Source organism: Larimichthys crocea, chromosome X (assembly GCF_000972845.2).
Source record: "Larimichthys crocea isolate SSNF chromosome X, L_crocea_2.0, whole genome shotgun sequence".
NCBI classification, from domain to species: domain Eukaryota; kingdom Metazoa; phylum Chordata; class Actinopteri; family Sciaenidae; genus Larimichthys; species Larimichthys crocea.
The window spans coordinates 8892144-8911261 of record NC_040020.1 but is presented as its reverse complement, the minus strand read 5'-3'; the positions used below and the strand labels follow the sequence as shown (position 1 = coordinate 8911261).

At 47.7% G+C, this 19118-nt stretch overlaps 1 protein-coding gene across 3 annotated transcripts; it reads left to right on the top strand.

Annotated features, from left to right (window-relative positions):
• Positions 1-140: 140 nt before the first annotated feature.
• On the top strand, positions 141-15456 carry smarca4b (SWI/SNF related BAF chromatin remodeling complex subunit ATPase 4b). Of its 3 annotated transcripts, none has more exons than XM_027282381.1 (34): positions 141-246; positions 672-925; positions 1872-2004; positions 2234-2797; positions 2881-2979; positions 4043-4301; positions 4382-4508; positions 4600-4773; positions 4883-5056; positions 5148-5321; positions 5403-5450; positions 6088-6218; positions 6344-6401; positions 6479-6588; positions 6668-6815; positions 6903-7066; positions 7531-7597; positions 7685-7795; positions 8244-8486; positions 8561-8674; positions 8772-8879; positions 9003-9089; positions 9169-9215; positions 9301-9467; positions 9550-9713; positions 10638-10898; positions 10984-11061; positions 11183-11401; positions 11535-11797; positions 12680-12788; positions 12902-13003; positions 13256-13388; positions 13471-13610; positions 13692-15456. In XM_027282381.1, the coding sequence occupies exons 2-34, from the start codon at positions 710-712 to the stop codon at positions 13725-13727; spliced, it is 5028 nt and encodes a 1675-aa protein (XP_027138182.1). In that variant the 5' UTR covers positions 141-246; positions 672-709; the 3' UTR covers positions 13728-15456. The 3 variants fall into 3 exon arrangements, with proteins under 3 accessions (XP_027138182.1, XP_027138181.1, XP_027138180.1); XM_027282380.1 differs by having other exon boundaries at positions 178-350; XM_027282379.1 differs by having other exon boundaries at positions 178-354.
• The last annotated feature ends 3662 nt before the right edge of the window (positions 15457-19118 follow it).

Genomic DNA, 19118 nt, shown 5'->3' with positions numbered 1-19118 from the left:
TAATCACTAATCATGGTTTATTAATAAATAACTGAATAAAGTACAGTCTGATCTAATTAATTTAAATATATTAATATTTAAAAAAAAAAGTCACCTGTGACTGTGTGAGTGCAGCCTGGCTGTGGCTGCGCACGCATGCGCGCTGCCGTCCGGCCGTGACTAGACATTCGGTCATAGGAGCGGCGGAGGGGGCGCTCGAGCCACGTCGGTGAGACAAATCAACGCTTGAAGCAGATTACGAAGCGGGTGAGTGACTAATTACGACGACTGCTGCGTTTTCTTCCGACCGCACAGACATTAGAGCGCGGAGCGCAGAGATCCACGCACGACTGCGTGTCCTGCTGATGCGGGTAGGTCAGTACAAGCACAAGCACAGTCCGCCATTCCCCTTTTTTATATTTAACGAGAGAGAGGCTGATCATGTCTGACTGCACATTCTCAGTCGCATGGTGCTCGTCTGCAGAATTTGCAGGCTCTGCCCGCGTTCAGTGCGTGTGCAGCGGCAGAGCCGCAGCTGGAGGCGCGTTAAACCGGCTGATTTGGCGCAGCGCACCCAGAGCCTGCAAACACTGTGCACCCACTCCATTCATCAGAGAGCAGAGCTCCTTTACAAAGTTCAGCCTCATCACATCATGAAGTCACGCTCTCACCGTCTGTCTCCTCTCCATCAGGTCCCTGCTGCTCATCCGGGAGCAGGAGATCCAGGGCCATGTCGACCCCAGATCCCCCCATGGGAGGAACCCCACGCCCGGGTCCTTCCCCTGGTCCAGGTCCCTCCCCTGGTGCAATGCTGGGCCCCAGCCCCGGGCCCTCTCCGGGCTCCTCTCACAGTATGATGGGCCCCAGCCCCGGCCCTCCTTCCTCTGGACACCCCCAGCCGGGCCCCTCCGGATACGGGCAGGACAACATGCACCCTCTGCACAAAGTAAGGACGTACGCACACCCGCTGAGACACGCCGGCAGCTGCTTTTAAATACATTTAAAGCGAGAGTTATTTATGCATCAGATTCACATGGGAGGAGCTGATCTTTGGACTGTGAGCGTTCAGCAGAACCAAACTTCACTGACTCTGCAGAACCAGATCAGACAGACTGACCCACACCGGCCCAGAGAACACGAAACAACTCATTAAACCAGAGATATCAGAGCCCGTCACACACACACATACATATATATATATATATATATATATACTATATATATATATATATATATATATATCATTATAATATATATATATATAATTATATATATTTTATTTTATTTCCAGTTCTTATGAGTTCGGTCTTCAGTGTAGGAGTGTGACGGGTCGGTTCGGTTCAGGAAACATGGAACACCTGATCAGGAGGACGGAGGAGATAACCTGTTGACTGTTTGCAGGAACACGCCGACTAACCTGAGTGAAGGACAGGAAGTGACCTCGTTTAACCAGGATTTTTTTACCTGTGGTACAAATACAAACACATCATCTTGTCTGTGGCCTCCTCTCACATGCAGCTTCATATTTTTCGTTTCCATAGCAGCCATTTTGACATGAAATAGGTCAAACAGAGTCAGGGTGCTGCTGTGGTGCGATAAATGGAACAGAGCCTTCATTAGTATCGTTGGTAACACCTGTGTTGACCCTGAGGCGGGCTGAATGACGAGCCACCTGTCAATCAAAGCGTGCACGCTCTTAATCCTGCATAACTTTAAGCCTTAATATAATGTGAACAGGTGAGTTCTATAAGGGCAATATACCATATTTCTACCTGACAGGCTGCAGCTGTGTATTAATCTCCTTTCCCTTCATCATACGTACTAATTATCTCGTTATTTATATTAATGTGTATTTTGCCGATCGTCCCTGATCATGTCAATTCTTCCTGCAGCCTCTGGAGAGCATGCACGAGAAGACCATGAGCGAGGAGAGTCGCTTCAGTCAGATGAAGAGTCTGTCCATGAGGCAGGGCGGGCACAGCGGGATGGGCCCCCCGCCGAGCCCGCTGGACCAACACTCGCAAGGTAAGGCGCGACTCAGGTGTGAGTCTGAAGCAATCTCATCCTTTGCAGCGTTGTGTAAGACGGGTTTTTCTAAGCGTGACACATCAGACACACAGACACACAGACAGGTTTAGCGTTGTGAATCACAAATGATGAAACAACAGTCTGGTGTGTTACCAGGCAACCTCAAAGTGAGACCTTCAGTAAAACACTGCACCCAGCAGCTCATCTACCTGTCTGTCTCCTCCAGGTTATCACTCTCCATTGGGTGGATCTGACCACTCCAGCCCCGTCCCTTCAAACGGTCCTCCCTCAGGACCTCTTATGCCATCATCCTCTTCTTCCTCCTCCTCTGGTGGACCCGGTTCTGCCTCGACACCTTTAGATGGCCCCAGTGGAGATCAACACTCTCTAGGTCCCAGTAACCGGCCTGGGCCTCCAGGTAGCTCCGGCCCAGGCCCCAGCCCTGGACCCAGTCTTTCCTCCAGTGTCCCCAGCCTTGGATCTGGGCTTGAATCTGTAGGGCCTACAGGCCCTGGAGGTCCAGGCGGCCCTGGTGGCCCTACACCCTTCAACCAGAACCAGCTACACCAACTCAGAGCCCAGATCATGGCTTATAAGATGCTGGCCCGGGGACAGCCCCTCCCAGACCACCTCCAGATGGCTGTCCAAGGGAAGAGGCCGATGCCTGGGATGCAGCAGCAGCAGCCCATGCCCAGCCTGGCTCCTGGAGCTGGAGGAGGACCAGGGGGTGGACCAGTAGGACCAGGACCAGGACCTGGGCCAATGGGCTCAGGTTACAGTCGAGCTCATGGTGAGTGGGGAACCTCTGTAATATAAAGCTGACTCCCTCCCACAGTCTTCTTCTTTGGTTTTATAAAACCTGTGTTTCTTTAGGAATGATGGGTCCCAACATGCCTCCTCCAGGCCCATCAGGTACTCCAGCTGGGATGCAGGGACAAAACCCAAACGGACCTCCCAAGTCCTGGCCTGAAGGTACATGGTGCTGCTGTAAGACCTTGAGTCAGCCTCTGCTGTGAGACATTAGAGGAAGTTTATATATATATATATTCCTCAACCCAGGTAAGAGACTAGTCGGCTGCAGAAACAGAAGTCGGTTAAACTAATATTATATTAATGTACAACGTCGGTTGATACCATCAGCAGCCCCCCGGTGCTCTGAGCTCACAGCCCGGCTAACAGACTGAGCTAACAGATTGAGCTAACATGAGCTAACAGACTGAGCTAACAGATTGAGCTAACATGAGCTAACAGCGGCTAACAGACTGAGCTAACATGAGCTAACAGCGGCTAACAGACTGAGCTAACATGAGCTAACAGCGGCTAACAGACTGAGCTAACATGACAACACGGCGGAACAGACTGAGCTAACGACGGAGCTAACTGACTAACAGCAGTTAACAACTGAGCTAATATGAGCTAACAGCGGCTAACAGACTGGCTAACTGAGCTAACAACGAGCTAAACAGAGCTAACGACTGAGCTAACATGAGCTAACACGATAACAGACTGAGCTAACATGAGCTAACAGCGGCTAACAGACTGAGCTAACATGAGCTAACAGCGGCTAACAGACTGAGCTAACATGAGCTAACAGCGGTAAACAGACTGAGCTAACATGAGCTAACAGAAGCTAACAGACTGAGCTAACTGAGCTAAACAGCGGCTAACAGACTATGAGCTAACAGGAGGCTAACAGCATGCTAACAGACTGCTAGACTGAGCTAACAGCAGCTACAGCTGTCAGCAGTTTACTTCACTGTCCATCATAAACTCTGTAAATCACAGAGAGTTGAGGCGGAGCAGCCGGAGGACATCAGAGGGAAAACCAGAAAACATTTCCTCCATAAAATATGATCCAGTTTCACCAGAATCAGTGAAATAGTTGCTGCTGTGTGACTTAGTGCCGTAAAGCGTTACGTACTTCTCCCGACCCGGAGCCCAAAGTTACATAGTGTGAGAACAGATGTGTGTATATATGTGTGTATATATATATATATATACATATTGACCCGTCCCTCACCGCTCGTCCCTCCAGGCCCCATGGTGAATGCAGCCGCCCCCTCCAACGCGCCCCAAAAGCTGATTCCCCCTCAGCCCACCGGCCGGCCCTCTCCCGCCCCTCCGTCAGTTCCTCCTGCTGCCTCTCCGGTGATGCCTCCACAGACCCAATCCCCCGGCCAGCCGGCGCAGCCGACTCCCATGATGCCTTACCACGCCAAGCAGAACCGCATCACCCCCATTCAGAAACCGTGCGGCCTCGATCCTGTCGAGATTCTGCAGGAGAGAGAGTTCAGGTACGCCAGGGCTTCTTTTCACCGGAGTACAAGTCAAGGTAAAGAAATAACTTGACTGCAGCTCCGTGCTGTTTGTTCAGGTTACAGGCTCGGATCACTCATCGTATCACTGAACTGGAGAACCTGCCGGGCTCCCTGGCTGGTGATTTACGTACCAAAGCTACCATAGAGCTCAAAGCCCTCCGACTGTTGAACTTCCAGAGACAGGTACACACCACGTCATCCAACACTTCCACCTCCATAACGTCACATCTGCATGTTTCCGGTGGTCCATGTTTGTGTATTTGTCTCTCCACAGCTGCGTCAGGAGGTGGTGGTGTGTATGCGTCGTGACACGGCTCTGGAGACCGCCCTTGACGCCAAGGCCTACAAGCGAAGCAAGCGCCAGTCCCTGCGAGAGGCCCGCATCACGGAGAAGCTGGAGAAACAGCAGAAGATTGAGCAAGAGCGCAAACGCAGGCAGAAGCATCAGGTAGCGGACGGTCGTGACGTCGCTGCGATAAGATTAAAGATGCTAGATCGATGTCAGATTGTGTTTTGTTCTCTCTGGCCTTCACCCAAACTCACACTCTTCATCTCAGGAGTACCTCAACAGCATCCTGCAGCACGCCAAAGACTTCAAGGAGTACCACCGCTCCATCACGGGCAAAATGCAGAAACTGACCAAAGCCGTGGCGACCTACCACGCCAACACTGAGCGCGAGCAGAAGAAAGAGAACGAGCGCATTGAGAAAGAGAGGATGAGGAGGCTCATGGTGAGGAGATGAACATGAGCATTCATTCCCAGGACACACACACACACACACACACCGTCCTTACACACTGTGCATGTGTCTGTCCTCGCAGGCCGAGGATGAGGAGGGCTATCGGAAACTGATTGACCAGAAGAAGGACAAGCGCCTGGCGTACCTGCTGCAGCAGACCGACGAGTACGTCGCCAACCTCACCGAGCTGGTCCGAGCGCACAAAGCTGCTCAGGCTCTCAAGGAGAAGAAGAAGAAGAAGAAGAGAAAGAAGAAGGTACGTGTGCACGTCATCACGTCTCGTCATCGGGAGTCGTGTGTGATCTCTGTGATGAATCAGCTTCTTCTTGTCCTGCAGATGGAGATCGCTGAAGGTCAGACTCCTGCCATGGGTCCTGATGGAGAGGTGAGCAGATAACTGACCCTGTAAGGCCTCAAGTCTATAGAGATTGTTTATTATTATTATTCCAGTCAGGAACATGTAGTCGATGAAACTAAACCCCCAAATTCACATGAATTTATGATTACAGGCTGCGTGGCCTCAAGTTAACCAAACTTACTGTAGCATCTGCTCTCACCTTCACCTGACACACATCAGCCAATAGTGATGTTCAGTTGCTGCATATTCATTGAACAATATGCAGAGTCTGAATACTTTAAATGCACATGTGTGTTTGTATTCATCTGAAAAAGTGGTTTGAGGGTTTAGTTACACTAAAATCTAAACTTGCTCGTTCATCATGCCAGCCTGAGTCTTTGTCTGGTTGCTGTCTCCTTAGATTTCACACAAAGCTTCAGAAGAGATGTTTTGTTGTAGTGCTGCCATAGCAACAAAAAAAAAAAGAGTGTACTCAAACATTATTTCTACAAATCTACAACAGATGACCAAACTGAAGGTGACCATGTGTGCATGTTCAGAAATCAGTCCTGACTGTTTATGACCTTTATTTAACCAGGAAAGGTCCAAGAAAGGGACAGAACATGAGTATAAGAATGAGGCATCCATGAAATGAATCATCTGTCCCTCCTCTCCTCTCCTGCAGCCTCTGGATGAGACGAGTCAGATGAGCGACCTGCCCGTGAAGGTCATCCACGTGGACAGCGGGAACATCCTGACGGGAGTGGACGCTCCCAAAGCCGGACAGCTGGACACCTGGCTGGAGATGAACCCGGGGTGAGACGATGGATGGAACATGCTTCACATTACAGGACGTCAGCTGACACGTTGCTGATAACTGGGGAGGGGTTATAGAAATATTCAGATGCTGTTTACTGAATGTGAGCGTGTATTCTGTCCAGTTATGAGGTGGCTCCCCGCTCCGACAGTGAAGACAGCGAGGAGGAGGAAGAGGAGGAGGTGGGTTGTTCTTTAAAAGACGTGTTTGAAGCCAGTTTGACATTGGCTGCCCCGATCACTGACCAGCTGTGTGACAGGAGGAAGAGGAGGAGCCTCAGCCGTCCTCGACCCCGGTGGAGGAAAAGAAGAAGATTACAGACCCGGACAGCGAAGACGTGTCGGAGGTGGACGTCCGTCACATCATCGAGTGAGTGCACAAAGTGCTACACTTCAGTCTGGGACAGTTTTAGCAGCGTGTGTGTTGTCACGGCCTCTTTCCTCTGCAGAAACGCTAAACAGGACGTGGACGATGAGTACAGCGGCGCGGCGTTTGCCCGAGGCCTCCAGTCGTATTATTCTGTGGCTCACGCCGTCACGGAGAAGGTGGAGAAACAGTCCACTTTGTTAATAAACGGACAGCTGAAACAGTATCAGGTGAGCACGATCTTCTTTGTCCACTCACAGACAGACATGCATGTTGACACTTTGTCTCCAGCTTGAGCGTCTCGTCCTCCTCTGTAGATTAAAGGTCTGGAGTGGCTGGTTTCCCTATACAACAATAACCTGAACGGGATCTTGGCGGATGAGATGGGTTTGGGAAAAACCATCCAGACCATCGCCCTCATCACGTACCTCATGGAGCACAAACGGCTCAACGGACCCTACCTCATCATCGTACCCCTCTCGTGAGCTGCACGAATATTTTTCCTCCTTCATAAGAGAAACTTAACACGTCTGTGCCTCTGTAAACAGAGATCAGAATATTTCATCAGACAAAAGTATGTCGTGGATTTGTTCGAGTCGTAATCTTCCCCGGCCACCACTGGAATCACAGCCAGAGATACTTTATGACTGATAATATTAGTGTAGCTTCGTATTTATGTGCAACTGTGCAGAAATATTGCTGACGTGTCGTTCTGATGGTTAAGAAGTCTGTGAAGGTTCTCAGTCATCCAGGTCGTCTCTCTTCAAAAAGGTTCAGTCTGGGGCAGCTGGACTCGTTTGATCCGTGTAGATGTCCAGACTGAACCTTTTTGATGAAACGATACATCTGTCTGCTGTGGTCAGTCTAGGTAGAAATACTTCTGATAAAATAACAATGTGTAGTCGACTCTGTTATTAAACAAACTTGGATGTCTCACGCTGACAGGACTCTTTCTAACTGGGTGTATGAGTTCGACAAGTGGGCACCGACCGTCGTCAAAGTTTCCTACAAGGTGAGTCTCTGCAGCCGCAGCACACAGAAATATGAATACACTCATTTATTTATTTGTCATTCAAACTTTATTTGTTCTGTGTTTCAGGGCTCTCCTGCTGCCAGACGAGCGTTCGTCCCTCAGCTGCGCAGCGGAAAGTTTAACGTGTTGCTCACCACGTACGAGTACATCATCAAGGACAAACAAGTGCTGGCCAAGGTGAGCCTGGATAGAAGGACACACACACACACACACACACACACACACATACATTCTCATGTGTTCATCATTCGTTCAGTGTGTTTCTCTTTGTCGGCTCCTTCTCCCCAAACTCCTAAAAGTTTCTGATCCGGTCCGGTCTGACCGCCCCGCTGTGCTCAGTGCTCTCTCTCCTAGGTGCTGCCACACACTGACACCGCCTGTTTACCGAGCCCCCCCCTCTGTCCTCTGTGGCCGTCATGCTGCTTTGCACTCATGTAGTCTCATATAGGCTTCCTGACTGTGACAGGTGGGTGTTGTAGTTCAGGCTTCATGTGGAGGCTCAAGGCTTTGGCTTGGGACTGAACCAGCGTGAGTCCATGAGGACAAACTGGACAAGCGATCATCCTCATGAGCACGTTCTGTGTTCAGCAGGAGCTTCATGCTCCTCTCCTCTCTACCCAACCAGATTCGTTGGAAGTACATGATCGTGGACGAAGGCCACCGCATGAAGAACCACCACTGTAAGCTGACCCAGGTCCTGAACACGCACTACCTGGCCCCGCGGCGAGTGCTGCTGACAGGAACGCCGCTGCAAAACAAACTTCCCGAGCTCTGGGCGTTGCTCAACTTCCTCCTGCCGACCATCTTCAAGAGCTGCAGCACCTTCGAGCAGTGGTTCAACGCCCCGTTCGCCATGACTGGAGAGAAGGTGTGCAGGACTCCACGTTCCCTCCGAGAGGTGACATCAGGCACGAGCTTCAGCGTCTTTCTTTTTCTCTCCAGGTGGACCTCAACGAAGAGGAGACCATCTTGATCATCCGCCGCCTCCACAAAGTGCTACGCCCCTTCCTGTTACGCAGGTTAAAGAAGGAAGTGGAGGCGCAGCTTCCAGAGAAGGCATGACTCAGCACACACACAGACTGGTCCACACCAGCGGATCTCACATGTGGGTGGTGTCTTTCTTCATGAATTCATCCTGTCTCTCCTCCGTCAGGTGGAGTACGTGATCAAGTGTGACATGTCGTCTCTTCAGAGAGTTTTGTACAGGCACATGCAGGCCAAGGGCGTCCTGCTGACTGACGGGTCCGAGAAGGACAAGAAGGTGAGACACAAACACTTCAGACAGCAGAGTACTTCACTGTCCATCAGGAAATCACAGAGTTGAGTGGTGTGAGTCGGTGAAAGAACGACACTGTGACGGCGTCGTGCTCGTTGTGTTCGTCAGGGCAAAGGAGGCACGAAGACGCTGATGAACACCATCATGCAGCTGAGGAAGATCTGCAACCACCCGTACATGTTCCAGCAAATCGAGGTACGACTGAAGAGTGTGACGCACGGCGACACGCTGAAGTGTTCGACCGTGTGTGACACTTATTTGATCGCTGTTGCAGGAATCCTTCTCTGAGCATTTAGGATTCTCTGGTGGGATAGTCCAGGGGTAAGTGCTGGAACACACACACACACACACACACACACACACACACACACACTGTAACCCTTTCATCCGCCTGCCTTGCCGTTAGTCCTGACCTGTATCGGGCGTCAGGGAAGTTCGAGGTGTTGGATCGAATCCTCCCGAAGCTGAGAGTCACGAACCACAAAGTGCTGCTGTTCTGTCAGATGACCTCGCTCATGACCATCATGGAGGACTACTTCGCCTATCGCAGCTTCAAGTACCTGCGTCTGGACGGTGAGACGATCACGTTGCGTTTGTGAGTTCGTCCTTTCGTGCTCGGTTCGTTCTCACTGCTTACTTTGTCCTCCATCTTTAGGCACCACCAAGGCGGAGGATCGAGGGATGCTGCTGAAGACGTTCAATGACCCGGGGTCAGAATACTTCATCTTCCTCCTGAGCACGAGAGCCGGAGGCCTCGGCCTCAACCTTCAGTCCGCCGACACGGTGGTGATTTTTGACTCTGACTGGAACCCGCATCAGGTGTGACGCACATCGGTTTGAATTGTTTGAGCTCAACAAGAGAAAACCAGAAGTTTTTCTCACAGCATCGTTCGATGAATAAAGAGTCCTGCTGCTCGTGGTTTGCATGGCCTGTTCCAGCCTCTGGCTTTGTGAATGCAGATCATTGTTTGGACTTTAATGATTCTGCCGAGCTCGGTGTAAACGTCTTGCAGCCGCCATGGTGCTACATTAACCTTCTTGATGTTGAGTTCCTGTGGGGACATCCTGAATTTTCTGCAGCCGTGAGACGAGATAAAAAACGCTCTGGTGCCTTTTTTGATCAGGATGCCGGTGTAGACAGATCAGGTCAGATCATCAGTTATGTGGACTGAATATTTGGGTTGTTGTTGGGTTGAAATGTAGACTGTGGAAACGCATCGTTTAATAATAGTTTGAATGTTTTTGTGACACTGTGTGAACGTGGCTCATCGTCAGCTGATTCTCAAACATGAGAATTTATTGAAGATTTCTAAAAGTAAAATTGATTTCATGGCTTGTGAATTTTAAGCTGAAGTTTCTTTGTTGGAGCAGCTGAAAGCATGTATGTATTGAAAAGTTTGTCTTTTGTCATGTGATGTTCAGTTTCTTGAGAAAGGTTTCAGTGTTTTTGTTGTACTGTCTGTCAGCCGTGTGGTCATACAGACGATTAAACTGATGGAAGTACATCTGAGTTCATACAGTTCAGGCTCAGGAGTTTTCCTGTGAGGCCGCTGAACGTTAGTCACGATATCTGTGCGGTCGGTGTTTGTTGGCGGCTCGGTCTGTGCTGCAGGTTTACAGGTGAGGCGCAGTCACGGCAGCTCGTTGACTCCTCGTCTGTCTCGTCTCTTTTCCGGCCGTCCCTCTCTCTCTCTGAGGTTTGATTTTGAACCTCGAGCACTAATTCTCGTTCTTCCCATCCAGGACCTGCAAGCTCAGGACCGGGCGCACCGCATCGGTCAGCAGAACGAGGTGCGTGTGTTGCGTCTCTGCACTGTCAATAGTGTGGAGGAAAAAATCTTGGCCGCTGCCAAGTACAAACTGAACGTGGACCAGAAGGTCATCCAGGCCGGCATGTTCGACCAGAAGTCTTCGAGCCACGAGCGCAGGGCCTTCCTGCAGGCCATTCTGGAGCACGAGGAGCAAGACGAGGTCTGGGGTCAGGAAGTGTGTCTACGCATTAATGTGTGTGCGAGCACCAGCAACACACACATTTTCAAAGGCTTTACTCGCTTATGCGCTGTTGCCAATGTGTGTCTGTTGTATTCAGGAGGAGGACGAGGTGCCGGACGACGAGACAGTCAACCAGATGATCGCCCGGAGCGAGGAGGAGTTTGACCAGTTCATGGTCAGTGTTCTGAAGATCGTTTAAAGCTCACAGACGTCTTCACCTGCAAACTAACTCAACCAAAATCCCTCCCTACGGATTTGTTTCTTCTCCCCTTCTGTTCTTCCTCTCCCTCTCTCAGCGTATGGACCTAGACCGGCGTCGCGAGGACGCCCGTAACCCGCGACGAAAGCCTCGTCTGATGGAGGAGGACGAGCTTCCCACCTGGATCATGAAGGACGACGCTGAGGTGGAACGTCTGACCTGCGAGGAGGAGGAGGAGAAAATGTTTGGACGAGGCTCTCGGCAGCGAAAGGAGGTGGACTACAGCGACTCACTGACCGAGAAGCAGTGGCTCAAGGTCATTCAGAGCGGAGCGAGGGAAATGATTTCACATTAAAACACAAATAAAACTTCATGCATAAAGGATCAGCTCCTCTCTCCTGATCTAAATTACTTCATTTTAATCTCACAGCTTGTTTGTTTCCGTGCAGGCGATAGAGGAGGGCACGCTGGAGGAGGTGGAAGAGGAGGTACGTCACAAAAAGACGACCCGCAAGAGGAAGCGGGACCGGGACCTGGATCTACCCGGTCCCTCCTCTTCTTTAGGAGGACGAGGGCGAGGAGACAAAGATGAAGACGGGAAGAGGCAGAGAAAGAGGGGACGACCGCCGGCTGAGAAACTCTCCCCGAACCCGCCCGCCCTCACGAAGAAGATGAAGAAGATCGTGGACGCCGTCATCAAATATAAAGACAGGTGAAGCCCGAGACACGTCAGAGCGCTCTGAGTCGTACACGTTACATAAATACATTTGTTTTCTGGTGCAAATGAACTGATATTTAAAAGGTAGAAACAAAAATATATATATTGAATCACAGCTGGAAAACGATAAATCAGCAGTTAAACTCGTGTTTTGTGTTTTACAGTATTACTTCACTGTATTACTTCATCGTCTTTCTGCTGTGTGTGTGTGTGCATTGTTTTGTTTTAGGCCAGCTGAAGGTCAAACCAGACGTGGCGTAACACTTCCTTTGACACTAATAGAAACTCTGAAAGTCAGCTGACAGTTTTCACACATTTTATGAAGTCATGTGTAATTTCCCAGAACTGTAAACACAAAACACACGTGTGCTCGTCCAAACCTCAGTTTGACACAGTTATCGTACATTTAAATTCAAAATACACAGACGTTATTTTTACACCTAAACCGAGACCAGAAAGCATAAAACCTTCTCAGACTTCGTGATATGTAGCTTCTGACTTCAAGTTATTGACGAGTCACTAAATGTATTTTCACATCTTCTATATAGTTAAAGTCTGTGTAAAGATTTCTTTCAAAATATGTTAAATATGTTGTAAAATAGTTGCTGAAAAGACTTTGAACGATATATTCAAACAGTTTTCAGTCTCAGGATTTTTGTGGGCGGTCATTAAAGGGTGGCTCGATGACACGCCGAGGCCACCCTGAGCAGAGAGACTGAGATGAATTCATCATCGTCTTGCTGAGAATTTGTTTATGTTCTATGAGAAATTATGTTCTCTCTCATAGTGTTCAGATGGAGTAAAATATCATTGATGCTATGGGTTCAGGAGCTTTTGAGATGTTCAGTTTCACCCTCGTGATGTCACTTCCTGCAGTGCCAGCGGGCGTCAGCTGAGCGAGGTGTTCATCCAGCTGCCGTCTCGGAAAGAGCTGCCAGAGTACTACGAGCTGATCCGCAAGCCGGTGGACTTCAGGAAGATCAAGGTTTAGATCTTTATTACGTCTTTTAATCTGTAGGACAGCCCACGCAACAAACTGCGGCTGCATGGATGATTGATTGATTCTTTGGTTATTTACGTGTTGTACTTGGACTGCAGGAGAGGATTCGAGGTCATCGCTATCGCAGCCTGGGTGACCTGGAGAGAGACGTCATGCTGCTCTTCCAAAACGCTCAGACCTTCAACCTGGAGGGATCGCTGGTGAGTCTCACCGTGTCCAGACTCATGAACTCATGAGAACATCAGCTGTCCTCGTCTGTCTTACTTTCATATCTCAGCCACTACCTGTCCTATAATCAGAGTGGTACCATATTTTCTTAGATACGCCCTGATTGCCTCAATCAAAATCTTCATTTCTTCGTTCACACATGAACTGTAAAGGTATTTTTCCCATCTGTGCGTGCACAGTGTTGTTGATGATGATGCTGAACCATGTTTCTGTCCTCTGAGCAGATATACGAAGACTCCATCGTCCTCCAGTCTGTGTTCACCAGTCTGAGGCAAAAGATCGAGAAGGAGGAAGAAAGTGATGGAGAGGAGAGCGAGGAAGAGGAAGAGGATCCGGAGGAAGGATCAGAGTCTGAAAGTATGAAGAGAGCAGCATCTGAGGAGAGTTTTTAAAGTTATCTTTCAGTTTCTATCATCATCATCAGTGTGTTTGTCTCCAGCTCGCTCAGTGAAGGTGAAGATCCGTCTGGGGAGGAAGGACAAAGGCGGAGATCGAGGAAAAGGACGCAGCAGACGAACGGGACGCACCCGAGCCAAACCCGTCGTTAGCGACGACGACTCTGAGGACGAGCAGGAAGAGGTCGGTCAGCGAGTGTGTGCAAAGAAAAGAGAGGGAAACATTCAACGTTAAACGTGACCTGTGCTTTCATCTCTTTTCCAGGAGCGCTCGCCGAGTGCCACTGATGAGGAGTCCTGAACTGCACCGCGGGACAGGCGGACTAAAGCACATAGAGCATAGAGAGTGAACACAACTCCATCCACCCTCAGTCAAATGTCACAGGGCAGAAATAGATCGGAGGTTTGTGATACTGTCGATATGGAAGCAGATTAATGTTTGACTAGTCATAAAGACGTCACATGGAAACACAGGCGTAAAATACACAAATTAATTGGACCATGAACGTCGCACACAGAGCGATCGAATGAGCGTTTTAAACACACAACAACCACAAACACACACTGTGCAGTCGAGTCTTAATTTAATTTAATGCCTATTTCATTAATTATATAAATAATTTTAAACAAACAGACAATTTTAACCAGCTCAACTTTAAGTCCCCCTATTTACCATTTCTAAACATGAAATAAACGTTTAATAAATGTTTGATAACGTGCTAAAAGGACATTTTAATGTACAGGCTGAGTGACCACAGGAGGACCAACCTGCTAATAACTCTGTAATAAACCGTGTGTCAACAATAAAACGTTTATTTACGGCTATTAAAGGTCCAGTGTGTCAGATTTATGGAGCGCTGTATGGATTAACATTGCAGAAATGTAATATAATATTCATAATTCTGTGTTTAAACAGCTGGAAATTAGACTTTTATATCTGCAGACTGCAGGTCCTCTTGCAACAGAGTCAGCCGTGTTTCTACAGTAGCCCCGTACGGACAAGTTAAATACTTTTTTTCGCATGTTTTTGTGGCCACCGTACTTTCACCTTCATGTTAGGAAGGAGAGGATGAGGCGAGGGGGTGTTGCAATCAGCAACTACGCCACTAGATGCCGCTAAATCTGCACACTGGACCTTTAAATGCTAAATAGGAATCGCAGTCAGAAACAAGTCCTCGGCTGACCTGAGGGCTCAGAACAGGCCGGATCCAGTAAAGTGAAGTCAACAACACTGAGTGTAAACAGAAAGTGTTTTCCAGACGGAGCCGTGAAGCTCCCACCTTCACCTTCACCTTCCCTCTGGACGTGACGCGTAAACAAACCTGCTGCTGCTTCACTGTGACCACGTGTCGTAAGAACATTCAGCCTCTTTGGAGCCACTGTGATTACCAAGGTGTGTGTATGTGTGTGTGTGTGTGTGGACATCACCGCGTGTCCGCGGGTGTTTCCAGACTTCTCCGAAGCTCTTGAGTAATCCACCACAGTTATTTGACTGAGGTTTAATGGAGTTGAGTCCATGTTGTGTGTGTATATGGTAATAATATGGAGGATGAAAAACAACCTACTCCAACTTGCTGCTGCGTTACACTTCCAATATAAGCACTTATAACTGCTGATTGTACACTTATGGACGAGTACTGTAATTTGAATTGCTTCTCCTTCAGTTGTGTGGTGATTTTAGGATTTCATATCATGTTCGATGTACTTTGCACTTTTTATGTTTCTTTTAAGACAAAGGACCAGAGGGACGGCAGCTCCTCTCTGCTTGTGAATGCCTCACGGCTGCACGGTGTTGGATATAAACTGTATAGAGTATTTTCTAGAGTATAATGTGAATGCACGTGTGTACAGCTCGCAAGTTTCAGTACTGTACTTTCTTTTTTTTCGTTATGGTAGGTATCTAGAGTGAAGAACATCCAACCAAAGCATTGACATTTTCTCCACTAACTTATTGGGATCTGTCTGTGGTGTCGCTGTTGTGTCATTGTCGCTGGAACTCAAAACGTAACAATAAATCACAGCTGAAGTGAGTCACGTCGTTTGTGTGTGATGCAGTTCATTGATTCATCAGGTTAAATCAATCAGCCATCGTTTTCATGACTTCTAAGCTGTTTGAATCAGATTTTTTCACAAACAGAATACTCAACCAGACCAAATACAGATTTAAGAACGTGTTCAGCTCTTTCTGGCTGTTCTAAAGTCGAGGCTTAAATCTAAAGGTGACTGGTTTTGTTTACATATAAACACTGATCAGCCGTAACTTTCAGACCACTGACAGTTGACGTGAACAACACTGATTATCTTGTTGTCATGGCTCCTGTCATGTGGACATTTCGTCCTCAAAGTTGGTGTTCGAAGATGGAAAAATCCAGATTCGAGTGACTTTGATGGGCCAGATTGTGAACATCTCCAGAACTGCAGCTCCAATCAAAAGTGGTGAACCGCAGACAAAAGTGTGGTCCGATCCAACAGACGAGCCACTGTAGCTCAAACTGCTGAAGAAGTTCATGATAGAAAGGTGAAGAACACACAGAGCATCACAGTTTGATGTGTATGAATCCATGCTGACCTCCGTCCACTGCAGAAAGCACCAACAATGGGCACATGTGCATTAGAACTGGACCACAGAGCGTTGGAAGAAGGTGGTCTGGACAGATGGATCATATTTTCTTGTGTTTGTGTCGCTTACCTAGAGAACACATGGCGTGTAAGTGTGAGGCTTTTGGGCGATGTTCTGCTGGGAAACATTGGTCCTACCATTCATGTGGATGTTACTTTGACACCTACCTAAGCATTGGTTCAGGAATGGTTTGAAGAACACAACGACAAGTTCAAGGTGTTGACTCGGCCTCCAGATTCTCCACATCTCAATCCAATCGAACATCTGTGGGATGGGAACAAGTCTGATCCATGGAGGCCACGCCTCGTAACATCTAAGACCTAAAGGATCTGCTGCTGACGTGCTGGTGCCAGATACCACAGCACACCTTCAGAGGTCTAAAGGTTGGAGCCCTCATCACGACTCGAGATGATTGTGGATGTGTTTGTGATATCCCTGAGGAAGAATCCAGACCAGTTAGTTCAGATCAAAGTTCATCTAAAAGCTCCAGAAACACTGTGAGGTGTAATGTCTCTGTGTGGCCACATGGAGGAAGTCTCATATAAACACAGCTCACTGCTTCCTCATCCTTTTTTTAACCTCTTATATATTTTCCCCTTCAGTTCATTTCAAACTTTTCTCAAACAACACTTCACTGTAAAATCATTTCTTGGGATTTAGATATTGATCTCATTCCCACCCTCCCACCTCCATCATAACATGAAACATGTGATGAACACAGAAGCTCTTTAACCAGATCATATAAAGCACCCTGCTTCACCCTCGTGTTTACCTGGCACAGAGAGAAATGTGTTGAGCGTACAGCGTCCGTTAGGAGCTGGAGTGAACTTGGCACGTTTGGCTGTGTGGACGTACAGTACATGTTGTTTTAAACTCAGACAGTGAGCTCTGTGTTGGTGGTCGAGGTGTGCAGAGATGAAATTCTTGATTTCTAGGAACTCCTGGATCTCTTCAGCAACTCGTAACCAGCTGCTAACATCTGTGTGGATGGATGGAGGGCAGCCGGTCCTGAGGTCCCCAAAACAGCAACACACAGACAGGCAGCAGCAGACTTTACTGAGCCTGATGTACGGCACATAGACGGAGTAAATGTCTCTTTATACCTCTGTGTTTCAGCTTGATACAGATTGATTAAAGTCAGTCACACTGACGCTGCATTTGAGGGAAAGTTTAGCTGACAGTTTTATAGTTATTAACGCGTTTTTATGATCTCATGACGTACAGACTCCGAAATACAAATGTTCAGAAGCAAAAAGGCCTGAATGGCTGCAAGACTACACACACACACACACACACACACACACACACTTTCCCCATGAAGTGTGTGTGTGTGAGCGGATTCATCAGATCTGCATCACAGTGAAGGGCAGAAAACACACACACACTGTACACACACACACTGTGCACACACACAGTCAGTATTAGATAAATAATGTGCAGTGTATATACTCTGTATGTGTCACTGTAAGCATAAGTTATGGTGATACATACCTGATGCAGATGTTCTGAAAGTATGAGTAATATGCATAACTCTGTTTCCATCAGTGTTCAAACACGTGGAAATAAGATTTATTTTGTTTTTTATTAACCGTGTTTCTATGGCTACTAAACACTGGCTGTAATTAGGTTCTTTATTTATCTTCAGACTAAGAAGGAGAGGGTGAAACGAGGGGGCTGCAATGCAACAACTACTCCGATAGATGTCAGTAAATCAGATTTAAAAGAGGTGGACAAACATCAGCAGTGCATCTGTGACAAATAAGGATAATTCACAGGATTAGGACAGGATGCTGTTTTGTTTGACTTTTATATCTGCAGATGCTGCAGGTCCTGAGTCCACCATAGTTTCTCCTTCACGCTAGAAAAGAGAGGGTGAAACGAGAGAGGGTTGCAGTGCAACAATACTCCAGTAAATGCCAGTAATCTGTATTATTATTTAGCATTATTATATATAAAAGAATATAGAAGAACATTCTGCTGATGAAATCATGTCGACTCTTCTGGTGAGAGAAACAACAGAGCTTCTTCAGTGAAAACATTATAATAAAGTAAAGTGGTTGAACTCCATTCAGCTGCTGCAGGTTCAGGTTCAGGGCTCGGTTATTGTTCATAGGATAAAGAACAGACACATTGTTGGTTTTATCAGTAAAGCTGTGAAAAAAAGGGTCTATTGTCTAAAAAATATGAGTCACAGATCAAAGTTTTTCCTGCCTGACAGTGTCAGATCCACAAAACGTAAAGGTACACGACAATCCTTGTATCTTTTATTAATAATCTGACGTAGCTGAAGCAGAGCACAGAGATCTGAGTCACATCTGAGTCACTGATCACTTCAGCAGTCTGTGAGTTTTAATACGTGTGTCATACGTGTAGATAGAAATGTACTACCACACACACACACACACACTTACAATGCGCCTGAATGTGGGTGTGTTACGTGTGTGTTAAGTGTGTGTGTGTGTTGCAGAATATGTAATCCAGCAGCTCTTTCGACATTCCAGGAATTCCTCCCCGAGCTCAAAGCATCCTTCTAGAAACCAGGCAAGGCCCTGCCCCCCCTCTCTCTGCACAGGACCCCCTCCTGGGACAGCATGAGGCAGCCTTCCTGTCTGATTCACCTCTCAGATTTTACCACAAACCAAAGCTCTCTCTCCGCTTCACTGATCAGAGTGAGACCACTGATCCGTTCACTGACATTGACTGATGGTGAAAGTTGAGAAGACTGAATCATTTTTCTGAGGTCTGATATTCAGGGACTCGATCTGTTTGGAGCTGCGTTCATCAGCAGCTAAAATCACTTCCCCTTCCTGCTAATGACGAGAATTTGTTTAACAAATGTTCTGTTTGCTTTTGAGGAGGAACAGATTGTGATTGTGGATCCAGATTGACCTAATGTTTCACATCTGAATGCTCCAATGTGTAAACTGTATAAACTGTAATACCAAACATACCAACAGAACCACGTCGGCACAGGAGTCGATACCGATGATACTTGCTGAATCATGTTACACACCATCCAGAACAAAACCTTAATTAGTGTCATTGGTGTCAAATGCAGTGACCTGACTAACT